The sequence below is a fragment of the Colobus angolensis genome, unplaced genomic scaffold (assembly GCF_000951035.1).
Source record: "Colobus angolensis palliatus isolate OR3802 unplaced genomic scaffold, Cang.pa_1.0 Scaffold14, whole genome shotgun sequence".
Taxonomy (NCBI): Eukaryota; Metazoa; Chordata; class Mammalia; order Primates; family Cercopithecidae; genus Colobus; species Colobus angolensis.
In genome coordinates, this window is record NW_012114488.1 from 13,472,461 (window position 1) to 13,495,848 (window position 23,388).

The following is a 23,388-nucleotide window of genomic DNA, read 5'->3' on the forward strand; positions in this document are numbered from 1 at the left end:
GTCTCCTCACCAGCTATACCATGGCCCTTTCAAGAGGCGGTGTTTGCTTCCTTTGCTTTGCTTCAGTTAGCTGGTTTCCTGCCAACACAACACGTCTGAGGGGCTGAGCATCAAAGTGCTGCCATAGTGACAGCCCAGGGGCTGCTAGAGGAAGGTGAAGGTGTGCAAAATGAATGTTTTGTATCCACCCTCCCTCGCCATGGTATACTGACTCTGCAAGGGGCTTTGTGGTGAAGACAGCAATGTGACCACTGGGAGTCTCAGACAAGAACGAAGCAAATTGAGCTGTGCTCTCCTGCCTGGCATGAGGCTTGTTCAGATACTGCAGAAAAAGGCACTTACCACAGTGCCTCATGTGGAGGGGATGCAGAGTGACCGCTGGCTGCGATCACCATCATCATTGTCACTGGCACGTTGAACTCCAGTGAGTGTAATTATATATATTTGTGCTTTTGTTAATTTACATTCACGATTCTGTATTTGGTGCTTAGCACAGTGGTTGGCACATATAAAATATTCAGTAAAAATAATGAAATGAATGAATGAATGGTTTTTTTTCTATGGCATGTGTGTCAGAAGAGATGGGACAACCCCATCTGCACCAGGTACCAGGAAGCGAACTCTCCCCAGACTGGCGTCATGAATCTGCACAAGGTGACATAGTGGCACAGCAGCCTTCGGGAGACATTGCCGTGTTTTCCTCTGCCCTTTCTCAGTCGGAATCTGTGAAGACGAACTACCTCTTCTTTCCCCTGGATTTCTATCCATAAATGTATCTTTGCACAATTGCTACCAGCATATAATATCTCCACACTAGAAATCTCAGCGGTCAAGCTCTAGAAATCTCCGTGGTCAAGCTCTGTCTTGTGACTTTCCTGCCATCTCCTTGAAACTGATATTTATCAATCATTTCTCTCTAATCAACTAGTTATATACTTGAGTTTGCATATCAAGTCCCAGTCTCCTTCTCAATTTCACTGTGGAGGAGGCAAATTCTTCATGAACAGGCTCTATAGTACCACAGAAAGAGTCATTATGTACATTCTTAACAAAGTGAAGAATTTTTCAAAAAGTAGAAATCCCTGCTTGTTTACTCCCAATATTCAGTCAATTGGCAGGTTTTCTGTTTCTTCTTTTACAAAAGTGTCATTTGTCCCATGAGCGTATGTGCTGAGCCTTCAAAGCACTGAGGGGAGGAGGTGCTTAGGAAGTTGATTTTTCTCTTTCCTACTAAAATGCCCTACCTACTAAAATGCCTGAGATAGGACTCAGATAATGTTAAGAGATTATAAAGATAGAAATATTTCAAAAGGAAGAAAGGAAAACCACAAACTACTACTACAATTTTGTCCAGCATTCTTTCAGAATGGTGACTACCTGTTCCTAGAATTGCAGAGAGGTTTTTCAAGTTGAGATGAGACAACAGATGTAATTTTTGCTGCATGGAGAACAAGGAAGAATTTGCTATCATAGACAAGGTGTGACAGCGATGCTCTGAACTCACTGTCACAGCATATTAGGGACAGCTGGCAACAGGGGTTCGGCACACAGTTGCAAACAAACAAGTAATAAGATTGATAAATGATTGACTTTTGGGGTGCAAGGAAAGAAATTATTGAAAGACTGCACTGTTGGATTCTTTGTAAAAGTTGTCTGGTAGAGAAACCTTACCTTCAATCACAAGTTTTTTTTGCCAATATCAAACATGACACTGAATCCAGCTAGCTGGGCTACACCCTGTCCAATAAAATGACAAGAAGCAAAAGAGCAGAAAACAACCAAGATGTCAGCATGCCTACTGGAGGGTTGACGCAGTCTTCTGCCGAGGTGATACTTTGCTTTCATGCCAAAACAGTGATCTAAAGTTTTATCCTGAACAAACAAGAGACTTCGTGGGCTTCCATAGGTTTCTTGGTGAATATTATTCTTGTGCATCCTGTTCTTTGATGTATTGATTTTGATCAATACATCAAAATCAGGTACAAGGCAGACCTTTTCTTTGTTGGATTCCAAGTGTACAAGAGATCTACATTTCCTGTATTTGTATGGACAGTGTTATTAGTCAGTTCTCACATTGCTATAGGTTGGCACAACAACTTAATATAAAGAACTACCTGAGACTGCGTAATTTGTAAAGAAAAGAGGTTCAGCCAGGCACAGTGGCTCACGCCTGTAATCCCAGCACTTTGGGATGTCGAGGTGTGTGGATCACTTGAGGCCAGGATTTCGAGACCAACATGGCGAAATCCTGTGTCTACTAAAAAAAAAAAAAAATTAACTGGGCATGGTGGCATATGCCTATGGTCCCAGCTACTCAGGGAATGAGGCCTGAGATTGCTTGAACATGGGAGGCAGAGGCTGCAGTGTGAGGAGATCGCACGACTGCGCTCAAGCCTAGGCAACAGAGCAACACTGTCAAAAAAAAAAAAAGGAAAGAGGTTTAATTGGCTCATGGTTCCACAGGCTGTACAGAGAACCTGGCCGAGGAGGCCTCAGGAAACTTATAATGGTAGAAGGCAAAGGGCAAGTAGACACTTTCTACAAGGTTGGAGCAGGAGGAAGAGAGCAAAGCGGGAGGTGCTACACATTGTCAAACTATCAGAACTTGTGAGCGTTCACTCACCATCACGAAAACAGAGAGGGGGAAATCTACCCCAATGATCCAATCACTTCCCACCTGTCCCCTCCTCCAACATGGCTGGTTACCATTTGACATGAGACTTGGGTAGGGACACAAGGCCACACCCCATCAGACGGCTTCAGCCTCAAACAGCACCCCTTATGTCAAACCTAGAACGTAGATAGCAAAGGATTGTTAACAGTTATTAATTTACACATTCGGAGGAAAGCAGGATTCCTATACATCTAAGCTATAAAATAACTTGAAATGCAAACTTGTGTAAGAAGAAACAACCAAATTTCAAACATGTTAGGATTTTGGAGAAATTTATAGAGCAAGAGAAACAGAGAAACAAAGCATGGGAAATAAATATTGTCTAGAAATTTCAGTGTTAGGATATAATCAAGATTGAGTTTTTGTACATTTGGAATCCAACAAACAAAAGGTCTGTCTTGTACCTGATTTTGATATATTGTTAAAAATCAACACATCAAAGAACAGGATGCCCAAGAAGAATATTCACCAAGAAATCTATGGAAGCCCATGAAGTAGAGAGACCCGGCCAGACAGTCAAATGAAGCCCCCAGTGGAACCCTTACAGGAAAGGAGATTTTGGTTAAATATTGAAATTGTTTCAGTTAAGCTGTTGCAAAACAGTATCAGTCCAAATGGGATGCAGTGTGCACCATGTAACTCAGGAGATTCAGGCACGGGTCTGTGCCCACTTGTTGAGGGATGACACTCAACTGGGATCCACCACAAATGAAATAAGGCCATCTCAGTCTGAAAAATTCCAGGACCTTTTTGTTTGTCATGTTTGTGACATACTAAGTGTTTTCATTCATTTGCATTTTGTGTCCCTTATTTTCAATGCATCTCTGCCTTATATTTGTAGTTAAAATCAATGGTTCTACTTGATATTCTTTCTATATATCTTCAACATTTTTCCATTTCTCATCATATTTCTCTTAGATTTTAAAAAATATGAAAGAACCCTCATGGTTTTAGGTTGTAATCTCTCTACCTACTAAAATGCCCTTGTGCTTTCTGTCATATTCATTGACCTTCTTTTTCCTTTACCTATGTCTCTCCTTCTCTTTGTTTCTCTTTCTCATTCTCTCAAGACAAACTTTCAAGCTGAAGATCCACCATGGCCTAATTTAGACAGAATGACTTTCTTCTTGAACATTATTTGCAACTCATCTTCCCCAAACTTAAAAAAGTGAAACTAGAGCTTTTTTTCTCTCTTCAAGTTCCAATTAATTTACATAGTTCAATGAGCAAGTCTTGCAAATTCTTCTTTCTAAAGAACATTTCTTGCAATTGGCTTGAATCATCTCAAGTTAAGTCCTGCTGACAATGAGGACTCCTGTGCAGAAATGGTCAGCAAATTATCTTTTCACACAAAGGACAAATTACTGTGCATGAAGAACGCCATGCTTCAGGATAGCTAGAGTGAAGCCATCGACATCATCATGTGCAAGTGGTACTTTGCACTGGATTTATTAACTCAGCGAAATCTATGCATACTCTATTAACTAGCTGTAAATGAGCTTTAATAAACATATGCAATACAAATCTTGATTACTGCATATGTTACACATTTATTAAACTCTTTTATAAACTCCAAACGTAAAAAATTCATACTATTGCATAAAGGCTGAATTTGAATTTACTTTTCGTCCAAGAATAATGCCACTCGGATGTTTTAAAAAAATAGATCACAGTAAATAATTAGTATTGAACACTACTTTTTTAAATTTAGTAACATGAATAAAAATAACTTTGGAAGAAACTAAAAGTTTAGGAATGTTATTAGTTTATTATTGCTAGTTTAAACACTGGACGATTAAATCAATATAGCTGAATGATTTGTCTGTAACAATGTAATTAAATACCCCATTAGGTGCAGCTCAAGCGCTCAGTATTTATGGATGGAGAAAACTATACCAGTTTTCACTTTTTATCTCTCTTTCCATTTGAATAATCCTGTAAGTGCCCTTTTACTAACTGACAGTTTGAAAATTACTTTATCTGTCTGTATTCATTTTCTCATTTGTTAAATTAGAGGAAGAGTACTTTCTTCCTCCTGGGTTGTGAGGATTAAATGAGATGATTCATGAAAACAGCTTAATCCAGAATCCAGCCTATAAAAAGCACTAAATAACTATTACCCATTTTTAAGACAGTTAACACAAAAGGAACTTGGAACAAATTAATAAGTCAATAATCTCACTAAAAATTTAAAAAATTATAAATCTCTACTCCAGCAATGTGACTGGAAGAACAACTCTCTGAGATTTATAATTCTAAGAATTCATCAATGTTTAAGGGAGGAGATTTCTAACTTTCCATCACTGATTTGACTAAAGTCACAGGATCATGTCACGATATTGGATATTAACCCATAGCTTTGATAATAGAATTCTAAAAACATGTTTATCTTCCTGGTCTCGAACACCTCAAATAGCATACTTTCTATAGAATGTACCATGTTTTCAATAACCCAATGTTGAGCCATTTCTCTGAACATAACTTATTATAGATGAGTTAACTATATTGATAGCCACTTTTTAAACTTTCCAAACTTTAAGCAGTTTTTTTTCTGGTTGAATATTTCTTTGAGCCAAACAAATTAAACCTTTGCAGCTTCAAAAGGAATAGCTAAGTGCTCATAATATTAACTGCATAATTTCAGAGTCAATTTTATGTTGTACATGCCAAAGATTTTCAACCAAGAAATTAAACAGTAATTAGAATTTATCTTCCAATTACAATCTAAAAGTGATCTTTAAATGTGCTAGATTGTGTTTCACAGGTTTTTATAATGGAAAGTCTCACATTACAAAACTATCATTTTAATAGGTGTGCTTGGTACATTATGCATTGGGCATGAAAGTTATTTATTTAGAGAGAATTATATTAATACTAAAATCATTTATATGCTAAGTGATTATTACTCAGGAAAGGTTTTATTTCCAATGAATTATTTTTTTAAATATGGGAAACAAAGAAAAATTTAATAGCGCAATAAATTTCTAGTAAAAGAAAGAAATTTTTAAGAAAAAGTAGGCTGATTTTCAGGAATAGGGTTATAGAAGTGCTTCTCCATAATGTACTAGTAAATGTAGATTAATGCCTTATTTTGAATTACTTCATAAATAGTATAAGAGTACTTGTTCAATCAGTTATTATTAAGAGTAGGAGAACACCCTTCTCTGTATAATATACAACCGTGTTTACCTGAAATATCAAGTTGGCAAGGTAAATTAAGTATACATGGCAAAGCAATTTTTAGTGTATTTACCTGTTATATTTGGGAGAATTGTTGGGAGAACTATGTGATTAGTTAGGAAAAGAGATTGTGAACAATTGCACCTAAAACAAATGGTCTTTTACCAAAGAATTGTGTTTAGAAATGAAAACACTGTGTAAATTAAATTACCTAAAAGAGTAGGGTGTAAGCTTGCTCTTTATCTTACTAAAATTTGTACAAATGAATCATATGTGAGTTACTATTTTTCCCCATGAGACCCCCAGAGACTCTGGTCTCTTTGCACATGCCCACTTCCTTTTCAACTTTCCCCATAAGTTGAAGCAGCACAAGACCCTCATCAAATGGTCTGTGAAATCTTGGACTTCACTGCCTCCAGAATCATGAGCCAAATAAACTTCTTTTTAAAAATAAATTACCCACTATGAGTTACTCTGTTATAGCAACACAAAAATGGACTAAGACAGCTATGTACACAGATTTTATCCATAACTCTGAGAAGGAATTTGGCTGGGATTAAAAAAAAAAAAAGTTGAAGGCACGCCATGTGGTTACATGCCTTCTCACACAAAAAGTGGAACAAAGTTAGAAGATTCTGTTTGATGTTTTTAATTAGGTGAACTTGCTGATAGTTTTCTGTGTTTAGAGTTTTTCTCAAGGTATTATTGATCACTACTCCATAATAGAATTGATGATATGAAAACGTTTTTGCTTCATAATGCATAAGAATTTGTGAAGATCAGCAACAGCTACTTTGATCTGCCAGCATATAATAGTTGTTAAATTGGATCAATGAAACTTCCATTTGCTTCAGTACCTTAAATAAAAGAAATCTTTTGATCAGAACTACCTTAGAAATGCTATTTCTGGCAATCCAATTTACACTTTCAGAGTACCTGCCACTCAGGTTTAGAAGGAGGACCTGCTTATTTCTTGGGTGCTGGCTTTGGTTCATTCCTGTCCTGTGACCTTGGGCAAGTCATTTGATCCAATGCTCAGCTTTTTCATCTGTAAAGTAAGAATAGTAACTCCAAAAATAATACTTTCCCGTCTTTTCTATTGCTGGCCCATGGGATTTTAGGTAATGTTGATGTAATTACTCAAGAAATGATACATACTGTCTGTGACGGGGAATCACACAGTGGGACAGAGGACACCATTGGCTGAGAGACTTTACTGAAATTTTACTAGTGATGCTATTCTTTTATCACTGTGCTAACCTCCTGAAAGACGTGTTGAACTTCCTGATTGTATTCTCCGCTTATATGTAAATCATTGAATCATTAGATAGCATGATTCAGGTTGGAAATGACAATGAAAATCTTTAAGCCCTGTGTCTTGCCATGCCCATTCAAGGTTTTACACATTTTCAGTCTTCTCTGACTTGCGGGAGTGTTGAGCTGCACGACCTTCACTAAATGTTGGCAGTTAATTTTGTATCTTCTTGAACATGTACTTCAAGCTCCCAGTCATGGTCCATCCAGGTACCAATTTTTTGATGATTTCATTCCAAAACCTCAATTCTACAGATGTCCCTCCAATATTTCTGTCCCCTTGTTATTCAGTCAAACACGAATCAAGGTATTGTGAAGGGACTTTGCAAATGGAATTAAGGTTACTAATCTACTGACCTTAAAACATGTAGTTCCATATCTTGTAACAAAAAAACAGTGTAACAAAGTTAGAAGGTTAGTTAACACTTTGCTTGAGTAATGCTCTTTGTTATCTAGGTATGAATCACATGAGCCCTTGAAAGCAGAAGAGGAAGGCAGATGAGATGCGGCAGAAGGGGAGGCCAAGTGATAGGAAACCCTCCATTGCTGGCTTTGAAGATGAGATGGTCATGGGCTAGGGAATGTGGGCCGCCTCAAGCAGTTGAGAGCTCCTCACTGCTGACAACCAGCCAGGAAATGGAGACCTCAGTCCTGCAACCATTAGAACTGATTTCTCTCAACAACTGGGATGAGCCTAGAAGTGGATTCTTCCTCAGAACCTCTACAGGGAAAATAGGGCAACTGACACTTTGATCCCCTTATTAAATTCTAATCATATCACATAGCTGAGTCTGCTGGATTTTTGATTGGCAGAACTGTGAGATAATATGTGGGTGTTGTCTTCCGCGGCTAAATTTGTGACAATAGAAAACCAATACGCTCTTCATCCATCCACCCCAGCAAATATTTATTGATCTCAGGAACTGCTAAGAACAATTGCTGAGTTGGAGATAAAGCAGTGAAAAAAAAAAAAAAAGACAAAAACCCCTGCCTTCATGAAATTTACATTTTAGTAACAATACCTACATTAAAACAAACAACAAACAAACAAATAAACAAACCCTAGCTTCCAGCTCATTGCTGTTTGTTCTCACAGGCCTATTAGATTAGAACAAGACTGCACCTATTAGGCAGTCCTGATGATGGGAAATGCACCAGGTGATGTATCATCCTCCCTGACCATATGTCACACACAATTGGGTAGACTTGCAAATCTAGTTGGTTGATAGCTTCAGGACAAATGGTCTCTAATGCGCTTTGTTTGGGTTTATAAGCAAGGCATACATATCATCATGTGGTCCTTAGCAAAGATTTAGTAAAAATTATATACATTGCAGCTTCTAGCGAATATGTGGGAAAAAATGCTCTTAGAAATTTCAAGAGAGACCTGATGGACAATATTTGGAGGTAGCCGAGAGAGGGAGATTCTCCTTGGGATCTTCCCAGGATGCAAGGCATGTCAGTAGCTGACATTCCTACTCTTCTGCAAGAGGATTATGTTGATGGTGGTAAATCTGAGATTGGATTGTAGTCCTTCACTATTTCATTAGCTAAGACAGTGCATTCAGTCTAAATAGCACTATTTTTGCCATTTAGCAATCTTAGTAAGTCTGCCGTCAAGGCTGGATTTTACTGTTCCAAGTCGTACCCTGACCTCTGAGTCAGGTTATTATAGAGAGGAGTAGAAGTAAGGATGTATGGTTAGAAGAAACACAAAGTTTGCAGGATGGGGTCCATGTGTGGCAAGGTGCCCATCCTTTTCTAGACCTGCTTGTTTCCTGATGGTAGTGAAAACCTCCTTCAATCCTCAGGCCTTCCGTGGCTGTACACATTGATTCAGGTTTACCGGGTGAGGCTCTGGGGAAGTCTTTGAGGGATTTGGTAAATGGAAAATGACTGAGTGGCAGCATAGTGTCCCTTTTTAAAGGATTTTTTAGGAAGCTTTGCTGCACTAGCATGTAGAAGGCACTCAACTTTTTTTTTTTAATTTCAAATGAATAAGCGAAGGATGTGCTATGTGGTTCTCTCTTTGGCATCCCCCCCAAAAAAACTTTCATAAAAACCATGCTGCTCTCTATTGCTTTTGGAGTTAGCCTGGTGCATTAGTCTTTGTACAGGCAGTGCAACTAGGCTTAAGGTGAGAGCAGGAAGGCCTCATGTTCCACCGCCACCAGTGGCTAGCTCAGCGTGTACATAAAGAAAGGTGAATGTGCAGGTTGTTTTTTAAGCAGGTTTTTACAGGCCTGACATCACACTCCTTCTCCTCACTCCATGGTTGCCTATGGTCCTAACAGAAATTCTTTTAGAAATTTTAGTTGGCCATCAAAAAAATAGAAAAGGTACTGATTCTGTTTGAATATCATTATCCTACACTCACAGTTTATAAGAAACTTTGGAAGGATAGAATATGCTTCCAGACAGAACAACATCTAAGACATTTGGTTAGGTGGGTGTTTACCATATTTATAATAAATAAAGACACACAGAAACATATACAACATTCATTGATTTCTGTTAGAAAAACTATAAACTTCTCAAAGCCCGAGGTACACAAATAAATATCCAACTAGCATGCAGGTCAAACACAAAGCTTAAAATAGTAGGAAAATTACCAGGCAATAATCCTGTCATTATGGGCCAATTACATTCTTGGTTTTTAAATGTTAGTATTGTAACATTAGTTTTGTAGTTTGTGACAAAGATACCTTCAAGAAGTGAACTTAAGATGAAATGTAGGGGCTTTTCAAGGGGGAGCAGAGGCAGAGTTGTAATCAGTATGCAAAATCTAAACTAAAAGTCATTGAATGGAGAGTGATTTTTAATTTCACTGTATGAACACCTCAAAATGAATATAAATATGCTCACTAAAGCTCATATTAAAGTACTGTATTTAAGAGCAAAAAATGTAAATTGATCTTCGAGGGCTCCGAACAGAACTTGGTCATAATAACGTTGCCATCATTACCTTTTTTCTTTATTACTTGGAACATTAATTCAAGATATACATGAGAATATAATACAGAAAGCAGGCAAGCAAGAAAGTATCAATAATATTTGCAGTTTTTCTAGGGAATATGTCCATTGTATTTTTCAACTCCACCTTTATTGATGGTTAAGCTTATTCTGGGCCATTTATATTCCATTCTGTCAAAGTAAAAATTACAGATTTTTAAGAAAGGCAGTAAAATGGAAAGCCGATTTCATACTAAGTGGAACATGTCTCCAACAGTTTCCTATTTGGAGAAAGCAAACCACAAGTGTGGCAGGGAGTTGACAAGAGGGTCCCTCCACCTGGGTGAGCTGTGGACCCAGGCAGGTGTGGAGGTCGCCGTCAGCAGAACTGCTTTAAAAGTTGCGGGGAACTGGCCACGTGCTGGGGGGACAGCGGGACGTGCCTTGGTGTCGTCGGAGGGCGCGGTGGCTGTGCTCTTCTCTTGGCCCTGCAGCTGGAACCCTCTCGAGCACCCTGAAGGTGTCCCCAGGGGCTGGCCACGCGATGCCTGGGCCTTCCCTGCGATGCAGAATGGAAAGGCCGAGGCAGCAGGGCTGGAGGCCGGGCAGCACGCCGGGTGATCAGTGCACGGCACGGGAGTGCACGCTCACGGCGAGCGTGCACGGGTGGGGGCATTTTTGACCCTGTGTGATCGGGATCCAGAAGGGCCCAGGGATTCCCGCGCGAGAGGCTGAGACCAATGCAGCTGCAGGGCCGTGGAAGCCGGACACGGGTCCCTGCAGGGGAGGCCGCGGTGGGTTCGGGCCCAGCCATAGCCACCTCTACCCGGCTGTCCTCGGTCCCTGGAGCTGCCCTGGAGTCCAGGCAGCCAGGGCTGCCACGTCACTCCCGCCCTCCCGACCTCTGCGGCGGGGAATTCCTACACAGAGGCAGGGAGAGGCGAGGCGACACATGCCAGTCCCTCTGCGAGCTCCTGGCCCGGAGCCCATCCGCGCTGGGCGGGGAGAGAAGGTCTGAGAGTGAAGCAAGCTCGACGTTCCCACCAGTCTCTGGAAGAGCACGTGCGATTCAAGGAGCCTGGGAACTCAGGGGAGGGCAGAACAGTTGACTCACCCTCACTACCCACCCTTGCGAGAGGTACCCCAGTGGCAGGGAAAGGCTCCTCCACCCAATCAAGCTTAGCTTTAGTCTCTCGCCCGCTTCAAACGGACCTTTTAACGATGGCATGAATAGTGATATTCAACATAACAATTACCCTTAGTGACATTCTTATTTTCTCTGCAATGTCCACAAAGAGACCTTGAAAAAGTCATTAGTTGGTGCTCACGGGAAGATTTGCATATAAAGGAAAATCAGAATGAACTCTTAATTATCAACAAATCCAGCATAGATGATATTTTAGGGGACTTAAAAACTACAAATTATGAGCTGACTGAACAGAGAAGCCTCCTTAAATTAAAGCTTTAGAAATTGCTATTTGCTTTCTTGCTCAGATTAAGTAAAACTTTCTGTTGCATAAATAGAAAAGAACGCTGTTTTCTCTTGGGCGAATATCTGCATGCCTGCTCATTTGGGGCCCATCTTGAGTGTTGAAATACAGTAAAGCATATTATACAGATTTCTCTAGGCGGATCTGTAAGACCTTAGCTGAATTGGTGGCAATTCTGATTGGGAAATGTGCCAGTTCCCAGCTTGCAGGAAGGATGTCAGTGGCCAAGTGCTAGAAACCAGCCGCAACCCAGCTATTTTTTCTGTGGATCCCTGTTGGGGTACCTCAGAGGGGTGGAGGGATAACAAGGTGTCAGAGGCGTTTAAATCAGAGCAACTCCATCTTAAATAGAAGCTGGGTAAAATGAGGCTGAGACCTACTAGGCTGCATCCCCAGACAGTGAAGGGATCCTAAGTCGCAGGATGAGATAGGAGCTTGGCATAAGACACAGGTCATAAAGACCTGGCTGATGAAACAGGTTGCAGTAAAGAAGCCGGCCCAAACCCACCAAAACCAAGATGGTGACGAGAGTGACCACTGTTTGTCCTCACTGCTACACTCCCACCAGCACCATGACAGTTTACAGATGCCGTGGCAGCGTCAGGAAGTCACGCTACATGGTCTAAAAAGGGGAGGCATGAATGATCCACCCGTTGTTTAGCATATCATCAAGAGATAACTGTAAAAATGGGCAACCAGCAGCCCTCGGGACTGTTCTGTCTATGGAGTAGCCATTCTTTTATTCCTTTATTTTCTTAATAAACTTGCTTTCACTTTACTCTATGGACTTGCCCTAAATTCTTCCTTGCGTGAGATCCAAGAACCCTCTCTTTGGATCTGGATCGGGACCGCTTTCCTGTAACAAAAGCACACATTTCAAACACGGCTTTGAAAACAGGTCCAGCCAAAAGCCAGTTGTCCCAACTGTCACCCGGCCTCTGGGCTCTTCCGCCTGGTGAGGAGGGATACAAGAAACGGGACCTCTACCCAGCAAGGCAGATTGGGAATAACTGGAAGGCACCAGCCCTCTGTTCTTCTAGTGGGAGCGGAGTCAGGGGAGATTACTGAAAGGACGGGATGTCTGTCTATGGATCTGGAGGGAAGAGCAGAGATATCTCCCAGGGGTCCCTGGACTGACAGTAGGACGGCTTGCAGGCTGAGGAGCGGGCTTCAGATCACGTGGCCTATTCCACACACAGGCAGGGGGTACGAATGCCAGTTCGAGCTTCATCCTGAGCTGCTGTTTCCATACTGCAGTTCCCTTTGAGGACTGAACTCTGACCTTTTACTTCTCTTGCCCAAATTCCTACCTAAGGGACCTGGGGAGTTACGCCCCACAAACCATAAAATCTCATCAGAGAGGTTTCATTTAAACCTATATAACGTGGTTTACTTTCCAGCCTGACTCTGGCATAACTTCACATGACAGACAAAGAAGAAAATCAAAATATTTCACCCCAAAATGTTTCTTTGCCATATTTTGAAATGGCCTGAAAAGTCAGTTTAGGGGGGAGAAAGTTGTACCTGTAAAGAATCTCTATTAACATAATAGATCCTTCCCCATTCCGTGCCCTCCCAATCCTGAAGAGATTTGCTGAGAGTCTAGCATCTTTTAAGGGTCTGATTAGGAAACATTTGCCAACTTATTTTCTCTAAGGGCACCACCTGTGAGACTTCATCTACATAATAAGAAACCTGGTTTCCACAACCCCTTATCTTGACCCAGACACTCTTTTCGGTTGATTCCAGGTGTTTAGACAATAACTTAACTCTTTCAACCAATTGCCAATCAGGAAGTCTTTGAACCCACCTATGTATGACCTGTAAACCACCACCTTTCTGGACCAAACCAATGTATACCCCACACATATCGATTGATGTCTTATGTCTTCCTAAAACATACCAAAACCAAACTAACTCAACCACCGTAGGCACATGTTCTCAGGACCTCCTGAGACTGTGCCTTGGGTCATGGTCACTCATATTTGGCTCAGAAGAAGCCTCTTTAAACTCTTTTTGTTGACACTTTTCATCACCATTTCAGAACCAATAAATGGGATTCTCCTACACAAGCCATTCTAGATACACCACATTTGCCACTGGTCTAGAAACAATGGGGATGTTCCTGGGCCGTGAACCTGTCTGCAACTCAGTATCCTCCTGGAAGTCTGATCTCTTCAGGTAAAGTTGCATAAGTGGGGATAGTGGTAGAGCCAGATGCTGGTGAAATGGGGATGCCCAGAAAACATTTGGCCATGACTATTTGGAAATATTTATACAGAGAAACCACAAATATAAGGGCCAATCGAAAAGAGAACACAGTAGAAAGACGTTGGGATTTCACTAGTTCACTGGGGCAGGCGAGTGAACCTGTTGATACAGTCCTATGTGTAGGTCACTACTCAGCCCTCCTTTGCCATGACATGAGAGGGCCAGGGAAGGAACTAAACTGTCTTCGGGGGAAGGGAGAGCTGAGCAGTGAAAGTTTGTTTGGGTTGGAATATTTGCAATTAGGAATTATTAGCATCTAGAAATGAACTTTGCATTGCATTTCTGACTGCTGGCATATGGGAAAGATATTGATTACTGAATATTTCATATCTAGATATTAATAATCATCTTAGATATTAATAACAATTAATAATCATCTAGATATTAATGATTAATAATCATCTTAGATATTAATAATGATATTAACTTAAACAGATTTCACTTAATTTTCTTGGAAGGATCATATAAAGCCACATATATTCAGTTCTCTCCATAACATAAACCCTGTGCAGCAGGTAGGAGACATTTACCTAACATGCTAGTTTCAAAGCACTTTTCATTTCCACAATTCATTCCCCTCCTTCTCTCCAAGTAGATAGTCCTGAAAAATGACCTTCTTATAGTTCTCTGCAGGCCAATGAACTTCTTTAATCCTCCCAATAACTTCCTTTTTAAATTACGGAGACTAAGGCACAGAGTTGTTACATAACCCATCAAAAGTCACAGATGGCAAACAGAGTTTGAACCGAGAAAAACTGCAGCCAGAGCCTTCACTCCTCAGTGCTGTGCTCGGCACCTTCACGCTTTGTCCCATTTCTTGTTTCTCCACAAATTATTCCATGTGCCCAAAGCATCTTGCCCTGCCTTGTCCACCAGGTGACCCATATTTATTGGTCCAAATCCCTTTAGGGACAGAGCGGCCTAAGCCTCTTGCCCAGCTGGTTTGGGCCAGGACAGGCCCAGGTGACATCAGCCTCACCGTGGCCAGTTTCCTGGAGACTGGGCTGGTGCAGCAGCACCCAGGGGTGCTGCTATGGGATCCCCAGGGCAGCATCCAGAGCTGTTGGAAGTGTGAGTTTCCATCTCTGGTTAGTTTGCAGCATTACTGAAGAAGAAGAAAAACATCAATTCCCTGCATCTCCCCTAAAACTTATCCAGGTCCAGTTTCCTTCTTAACTAAACAAACCCCTCCTGCTGAAAGGAAAAGGCAGGACATTTTTGTTGTTGAAAGAAGGAGTTTTCATTCATCCGTGCAGAGCAGGCTCAGTATCAGTTGTTATGGCAATGTGAGGGAGTGAAAGGAACATGAAACCTCTACCTTTATTTATCAAAGATGAGATTTTTCTCTCCACAAGCTGTTGGAAAGAGGTAGATCATCTGGACTGGATTGAATAGTGTCTCCCCCAAATTCCCGTCTTTTCCAGAACTTTAGGATGTGGCCTTACTTGGAAATAGGGTCACTGCCAATGTAAGTAGTTAAGATCAAGTCATATTGGAGTATTGGAGTAGGGTGGGCCCTGAATCCAATCCTTATGAGGACTGGTATTCTCAAAGGAAGAGGAGAAGAGACATAGAGACAGATGCACAGGAAAAAAGGCCACATGAAGGCGGGGCGGGACTGGAGTGATGCGTCATCCACAAGCCAAGGAGCTCAAGGACAGCAGGCACCTCCGGAAGCTCAAGGACGGCTGGCACCTCTAGAAGCCAGACAGCAGGAAGGAGGCTTCCCCAGGGCCTGCAGTGAGAGCCGGCCCTGTCTACACCTTGATCTTTAACTTGTAGCCCCCAGAACTGGGAGACGATGCATTTCCGTTGTTTAAGCCACTCTGTGTACGATAATTTGTCACGTGGCTCCAGGAAGCTAAGAAACAGCCTTCAGAACTGGATTCGCATTTCTTTAGTCATTGCCCTACCTGGTTACAGACAACTCGGAATAATCTGGCCCTCTGGGCAGGCGCAACCAGGAAGGTCTACAGAGGAGAGCGCATGGAGATGTAATTCACAGTTTGTGACTGACCCCACTCCCCACATGGTGCTTTTTACAAGTGGATTTGGGTTGAAAATAGACTCAAATGTAGCAGTCTCAGTGAAGAGGAAAGGCATTTAACCTCATAAGCATGTGTAGGTTTCACCATGGTAAAGAGGTCTTTATGGGCTGACCACGCGTAGGGGCATCAGGTGAGGGAGGGAGCCCTTCCCAGGACCATCTGCTGTCCTGGGCTGCCCTCTTAGATCACTGCACAACCATCTCTTTCTGCAGAAATGAGTCCTCTGTCCCCATCCTCAAAGATTTTCCAGGCTTTGGGAGCTCTGCTTATAGAGAACGCTTGGAAGAAGTAGGGATATTCCACTTGGAGAAGTAAATACCGAGGGGGAAGGAAAGTTTTCTATAATTTCCCGAAGGCTTGCTATATGGAAAAGGATTAACCATTGTGCTGTGCAGTTTAGACAAGGGAGGTGAACCAGATGGAAATGTTAGGTGTAAATTTCCTTTCAAAACAGGAGCTATCTTTCTCTTTGGAAGTACAACAGGTTACCCCATGAAGTAGTGAGGCTGCTTGGACGATACAGAAGAGATAAGTACTGGTCGTGTAGACTGAGTTAGTGAACTGATTTCACACAAGCACATATTAGGTACCTGATTCTACTAGGTGTGCCAAGCTCTGTATAAGAAAAGGAAAGACCAACACAAACATTTTGCCTTCGTGGAAGTAATGATTGTATAGTTTGGTAAACTGGATATACTCTTAGACCAAAGGACCCCTATGTGGATCTTCCAACTTTATAATCCTAGGATTCTGTGTAGATGAATGAGTTAAGTGTGCATGGAGGAAGTGCTCAGAGAGACTAGATATACGCATGACAATTCCAAATCTAATGTTCAGAAATGTTGGAAGCAGTAGTTCTAATAATTTCTTCAATTAATTTAGGGTAATCTCATGGTTCAAATTTAACACATTTAACCATTTCAAAGGAACTTCGAAGTAAATTTCTAAAATGTAAATCATGAATGCAAAGTTGTTCAGAATTCCATGGGGAATGAACCTTAATTCCAAAATTAAATGTAAATCTCTGTGAGGAGAAATAACCTTTATATACATCAACTATGAGACAGAAAAACTGAAAGTTTTGTTGCTGCTGTTGTTTGGTAAACAGTCCATTCCCAGAAGTTCGTCAACGTTTGAAAAGAGCATGTGAATTGGTCCCAGAGAACTCACAGGAATATCAAGGAGGGTTAACAAGGAGGGTTTGAATCAGGTTGACTTACAAGGCCTAGGTTCTCATTAGAAGTTGTTTTAAAAGACGATCAGCATAAAATAATTACTTCTATTTTTTAGAAGCCATTTAAATTATAGGTCAAAGACGTGGTACAAACATCCTAAAATTTTGCAAACTTCAGGCATCCTCATTCCCTATATGTTTTAATGTGCCTGCGTCTGAATTAAAATGTTAAGTCTCTTTAATGAACTTTTTATTAGTCTACAATGGCATACATCTTAGAGTTATCTTAGATAAAGCCAAGCTATTTGATTTCTACAAACGTGGGGACGTGATATTTCATTATTATGTTTACTTTTGCATATTTCATGACATAAATTTACAACATTATCAGAGTCTCTGATATCTGGAGTCTGAAATCTTTTAGGTAGGGATTGTTTCAGAACTATTAGTACTGTTAGAAATGAATCAAAATATGGTAAACAGGCCTATCAGAGAGCCCTAATCTGCTGGCAGAGCCCATATTCCAGCTGTAAATGCTTTAATGCCATTTATTGGCTCATGCTCCTTAAATGTGATACTCTGCATCATTAATTTGGTAGTTTCTTCTCTGAAAGCTATAAATTGAAGATTCCTATTGTTTTAATTTTCTGTAACCTTTGATAACATTTGTGAAAGAACATAGGAAAGAATTAATTGCTATTGGCTGTATGACTAATGCATTCAAGGAATATTTTGTAGAAACTCCTCTTTCTCTTTCGCCTCAAAGCAGTCACTGGAAAGACAGCATGTTTTACGTCCAAAAGTCACTATTTAGAATGCAAGGAAATCAGCTCAAAAGCTTAGATAGCAGTTTGGTTGTTCCAAAGAGGACCCTGGCCCAGGCTTTCCTTGTCTGTGCCAGAGAGGGGTTTCTCTTTTTCAAATACGATGCTCCCTAAACACCAGTCACATATTCAAGCTGAAAGATTATGCCAGAAAAGGATGGATTTGAAAACCTGTTACTGGTGAATGAATCTGAGTCTTTCACTTGTTTGGCCACTCGCCCTGCATTTGGCAATTAGAGGCAAAATGATCCACTTGAAGCAAAGGCACTGATGCAGCTGGTGAGACCGGGAGGCCACGGGCCACTCACAGGTTCACAGAGGGCCAAGCGACGGGTCACCCAACGAGAGAGCGCTACGGGTCACACACAACACTTTCAGTTGCCTGGTTATGTTGTTACATAATAATTCATAGAGCATGATATTCTTCTATAATATATACTACTGTATGTGTATAATTTTGTATACATATATAATGTTGTGTAATCATAATGGTTCTCTCATTAATACCCAGTCATGGACAGGCTCTGTGTGAAGGGGCCCTGAACACCTTGTCTCTAATTATGCCCACCCTAATGAAAAGTTGTTACGATGGATATTTTGTGTAGACAGAAAAACTGATGATTAGAGACTTTAAGGGATTTGCCTGAGGTCACAGCTTTTCTGGTTCCAAAATGTTACCGTTTAGTCTACACTACCATTCACATCTCAGATTTATCTGTTCTTGTTTTCACTACAGCCTAATTAAACTCTGTGAAAAATACTATTAACAAACAAGAGTATACAGCCACTCTCTCTGCTAGAACAAGAATGATCTAGTGGGGCTGGCTCTAAGTTTTCGTCGTTCTGATCGTGTAGACGGGGCCTGAATTGGTGCTGTGAGCATGGACTGTTCCTCCCTGCCCTACTTGATTTCCAGCTGGTCCTTGAAAAGACTGGAAGCCTGGGCTCCTCACGTGGGCCACTGCCACAATGTCCAGGTCCCTGGCTCTGCAGCCCCCACTGCTTATTTCAGAGGAAGTTCGTGCGACATTAAAACGGGAGACATTGTAAAAACCTCGGGCAGTAGAACTCATCTAATGTTTGCTCCTCGAGCGGATACTGACAGACAGACAGGTCATTGTATTTGAAAGAATATTTTCTCTCATTCCTTTTTGTCACTTGTATCTGGTCTCATTCTAGAAAGAATTTTGTAGTGGGACTTGAAAGAAATATTTTTGAATCTGAGTTTAACAAGACATTGATTTACATAAAAGAGAAGTACAAAAAAGAGGAAATACAGAAACGTGCAATTGTTCTCTAATACACTGAAATTTAGGATGAGTTTTTTCTAACGCTACATACTGTCAATCTCTAATGTAATTTTAATTGTAAATAATTATATCTGTTACTAAGGACATCTGCTTAAATAAAATAAGTATATATCGTTTTGTGATCTATGTCATAAAGCAGGATTTATTAAAATGTTATTAAAGCTAAATCATTTTTCTAGTGAAAATTCTAACGTAATTGAAAATCCTGAGAAAAGCTTTTTTTTCTGAAAGAATTGGATCTAGGGTAACATAGCTACTTTAAGGAACAGTTTTGAGTTTTTATAGCTAGAATGCTACAATTTCGTAGCAGGACCCTTTGAAAATACAGCAAACTGCAGGCTGGCATTGTTGTGACAGGTTTCTAAGATAAGTAGAAAATGAAGCTGAAGATAATATTTTTCCCTTCAAATGTCAAAAAATGTTAAGCAGAAAAATAATTTAAATGTAGAATTCCTGATGCATGCACTTAGAAAGACTCCAAAAGAATTAGCTGAGTTTGGAACCAATTAAGGACTATAGTATGAACTTTAAATTTTCCACATTGATAAAATCTTAGTAGGGATTTATTCTTAAAGTCAATCATTTTCTTTGTTAAGTATATGAACACCTGCGAGTTAAAGATTTAAAGAAAAACTATAATGAGAAAGCAGTAGAAACCAATTGTTTTGTTTAATAGGCTAGAGCTCCCAACAAGATTTATCTGTCTTTGTGGCAGCAATATTTATCCATCTTTATAGATTTCCTTGAGGATAAAGAAAGATTCTAATTGTTCTTTGAACATGACCGATTTTCTACTTTTATACAGGGATACGGAATGATGCTTAGATATAAGTTCTAGCTTTTATTGTGTGATCAACGAAAGCATTAAAGCAGTGTTGCAGTAGCTACCTATTCCTAGATACTCAGGCAAGAAAAGGGAAATGTGTTCAGGCTCATCTTCCACAATCATCAAGTACAGAAACAAATGTTTGCATGGGAGAAAAGCTATAAGAGGCAACTTTGCAACAATTAAATGGAAATAGTAATAGTACATGCATCATAGGTTTGCATGAGGATTACTGAGGAAGTATTGGTGAATCGCACCCTTCAAAAATGTTAACTAAGACTTCTTGGGTGGCTGTTCCCTGATGCTTCCATCTCTTTAAGGATGCTACCATCTCTATCAGAACATCTTTATCTCTATCTCCCTCAAGTTACTAAAATCTAAATATAAGGTGTGCAGTTAGAGTTTCTTTTATGGACCTTAGTTGAACAAGGTGCACATCTGGAGTCTCCCTAACTTCATGGATATTTGCTGCTACTATATGGTAAAAGTATGAACTATGAATGAAGACTATTTAAGTATTTTCCAAAAGTAGGAATGTTGTTACTAAAACATTAAGTTTTGACAATAAGAGACTCAATTCTTAAAACCCAGTTATTACTTTGCTTAAAGACTAACCATCTTGCCTGAATGTCCACCTTACCCACAGCTCTTCAGACAATTTGAACAGAATACCATTGCAAGCACTCCATTACAGTCATTTGTAAGCTCCTGCAACTCCAGTTTGAAGTCCTTTTTCTAAATATGTATAGTATAAAACATACAAGCCAGTTGTACTATTGAAAGAGAGCTAAAAGCTTTTTGAGAATTCCATTATTTCCTGAATAGTCTATGCCTGAAGCAGACGTAATAGCAATTGAGTAATAATATAAAAAATAGCGATTCTAAACAAAAGTCTGTTTGTGGCAGGAGCTGCCGTAAACTTAGCTTCTTGTTTGATTTTTTTCTTGAATGTATGATGAGCAGATCATGTTGCAAAAGTTTCATTCAGTGCTCCATTAAATTACTAACTTATTGATACCACTGTCAGGAAATAACTTCAATGTTGACTTATACCATGCACGTGAGAAGTATGGAACTTCAAAATTAACAACAACAAAGAAAATTAGGAAATCACACTCCTAATGAATAGATGTACATCCGCTGCCTGCCAAGGGTCACCAAAAACTTGCTAATATCTTTGTTAGGGTAAAATAGAACCATCTGAATTCATCTGTGTTTTCCAAAGCTTATAGAATCATGCAAAAAATAAATGAATCATCAAAACCATTTACCAGGTTTTAATAATAGTGCTTAAAAATTCATCTTAAACCAATGGAAAAAAACTGACTGAAATTGTAACAGGAAGTATCTAAAGGCAGAATCACTATCAAGAAAAAGAACAAACTCAAAACCTACCAATGTATTCAAAAGACCATTAAAAAAACTTCACAATTTAATTATTGGAAGCTTATAGAATGGCTTCAGTGCTTCTGTACTGAGTAAGTAAGCTGTACGTGAGGAGTAATAAACGAATTTGTTAATTTTACTGTTTCCCTAGGGAGTAGCTGGAGAAGGGGTGGGAATATGCTATTTAGATCTCCAAATGGATCATAGTTTACATGCAATAATAAATCCTAAACGTGTTGCTAAGTAACTCTACTACAAACCACTCCCTTTTTGTTTGGCTTAAAAGATATTTTGACTCATGGGCTCACTCACCATTCATATTCTTAAAGATGTTCAGGACAGGGAGGATTTGACGGTAATAAGGCACCAAGGCCATGCCCACCATCTCAGCTGACACAACCAGATGCTGGAGGACCTTGAGAGTGACACAGATGACCTGTCGGTTTCGGAGATTCAAGGCATCTATATGATGAAAGAAGGACCAAGCAGAAAAGATTTTAATAGAAAGCTTCAATTCAACAAAGTTAAGGCGAAGTTGTCTTGTGGTTGCATTTAATTAAACTGTGCTCTACTGGGGACCAATGGGCCTTTATTATTACAGCTTTGGATGACACATTGCAACCCTGATGTTTTAAATGGAATCTTGTCTGATTACTGTTTATTCTCCCACCTGCACTGATTTCTCACCAGCCCTAGGAATGCAGTTCATTTTCCCCTCGTAGAAGAGGCCCGGGCCCTGAGTTGGATAAGCAGTATGAAAGACAAAACATCACTTAGTGTCGCTGGAGTTAAAGGAACCTATGCGGGTTGACAACGGATACATTTTCATGCAACAATCTCTTTCATGCAACAATCCACACCATTCTTAAAACCATTAACGTGGAACAAACATTTATTTGGGAAGGAGGGTTGGGCATGGTGTTCAAAACTATAGGCTGGTTACAAACACCGAGAATATTCTTGGTAGAAGTGAATATAAAGTGACTATATTTAGGCCCTCAAGAAAGTAGGAAAGAAAAGCAAAATGTTTTAAAGTTCAGTTAGAAGGAATCAACACACAAGCTACAAGAGACCACAGGAATATGACAGTTTTAAAGAAACAGTTCTGAGTGCAAAGTAACAAGCTGTACTGCAGAGACAGAGCAAGAGATGCCACCACGTAGGGTCTGAAAGGCACCATTTGCCCCAGTGGAAAGTGCAGGGGGTCAGGAATCAGGATAACTGGCTGTGTGAGCTTGGCCAACTTGCCGGCACTTTCTTGGCCCCAGTTTCTTCAATTATGGGAGCCTGTTATGCACTTTCTGAGATGGCTAAAAGTACCATGGTTTAAGTAGAAGAGCCAGATAAAACATGTATTATAGAAGGTCAAAAGTGCAATTAATAAAATGTGATGCCTCTAATGACTCCAAGAAGAAGTCAAGGGCTCTTATTTGTAAGATGTTCTACCTTCTAATGAAAAAGATTGACTATGACCTTAAAGCAGATGCCACTGGGAAGGGACAAAAGGACCCAGGCTATAAAAAGAAATGATGCTTTGGTCAATACGTCTCTGAGACAGTCCTGACATTGTTCTTGAACTCCAGCTCACATTTCCATCAGCCTGGATCTTGCCAGCACCTCAAATTCAGTTTGTTCCAAAGACTAAATTTCCTCCCTGAACTTTCTTTTCTTCCCTATGTTCCTCGTATTTAGTAAAGATAAACCTTGTTCCCAGTCACTCCAGGTCAAAGCCTGTTTCTCCTCCTTCGCATTCCTCATGTTACCAAATCATCTGGTTTTCCTTTTGCAGTATCTCTTGAATTTGTGTCTCCCTCTCCATCCTCACCAACACTCCTCTGGTCCTGGTCTCCATCCTCACCTCCTCTCCCCTGGTCCTTGTCTCCATCCTCACCTCCTCTCCCCTGGTCCTTGTCTCCATCCTCACCTCCTCTCCCCTGGT

General features: G+C 40.3%; 1 protein-coding gene across 1 annotated transcript in view; it reads right to left on the reverse strand.

Annotated features, from left to right (window-relative positions):
• PACRG (PARK2 co-regulated) overlaps positions 1–23,388 on the reverse strand; it is a 579,784-nt gene that overhangs the window by 200,578 nt on the left and 355,818 nt on the right. The window contains exon 4 of the mRNA XM_011934982.1: positions 21,762–21,911. Coding sequence (XP_011790372.1) covers positions 21,762–21,911 — 150 coding nt within the window. The remainder of the gene's footprint in view (positions 1–21,761; positions 21,912–23,388) is intronic.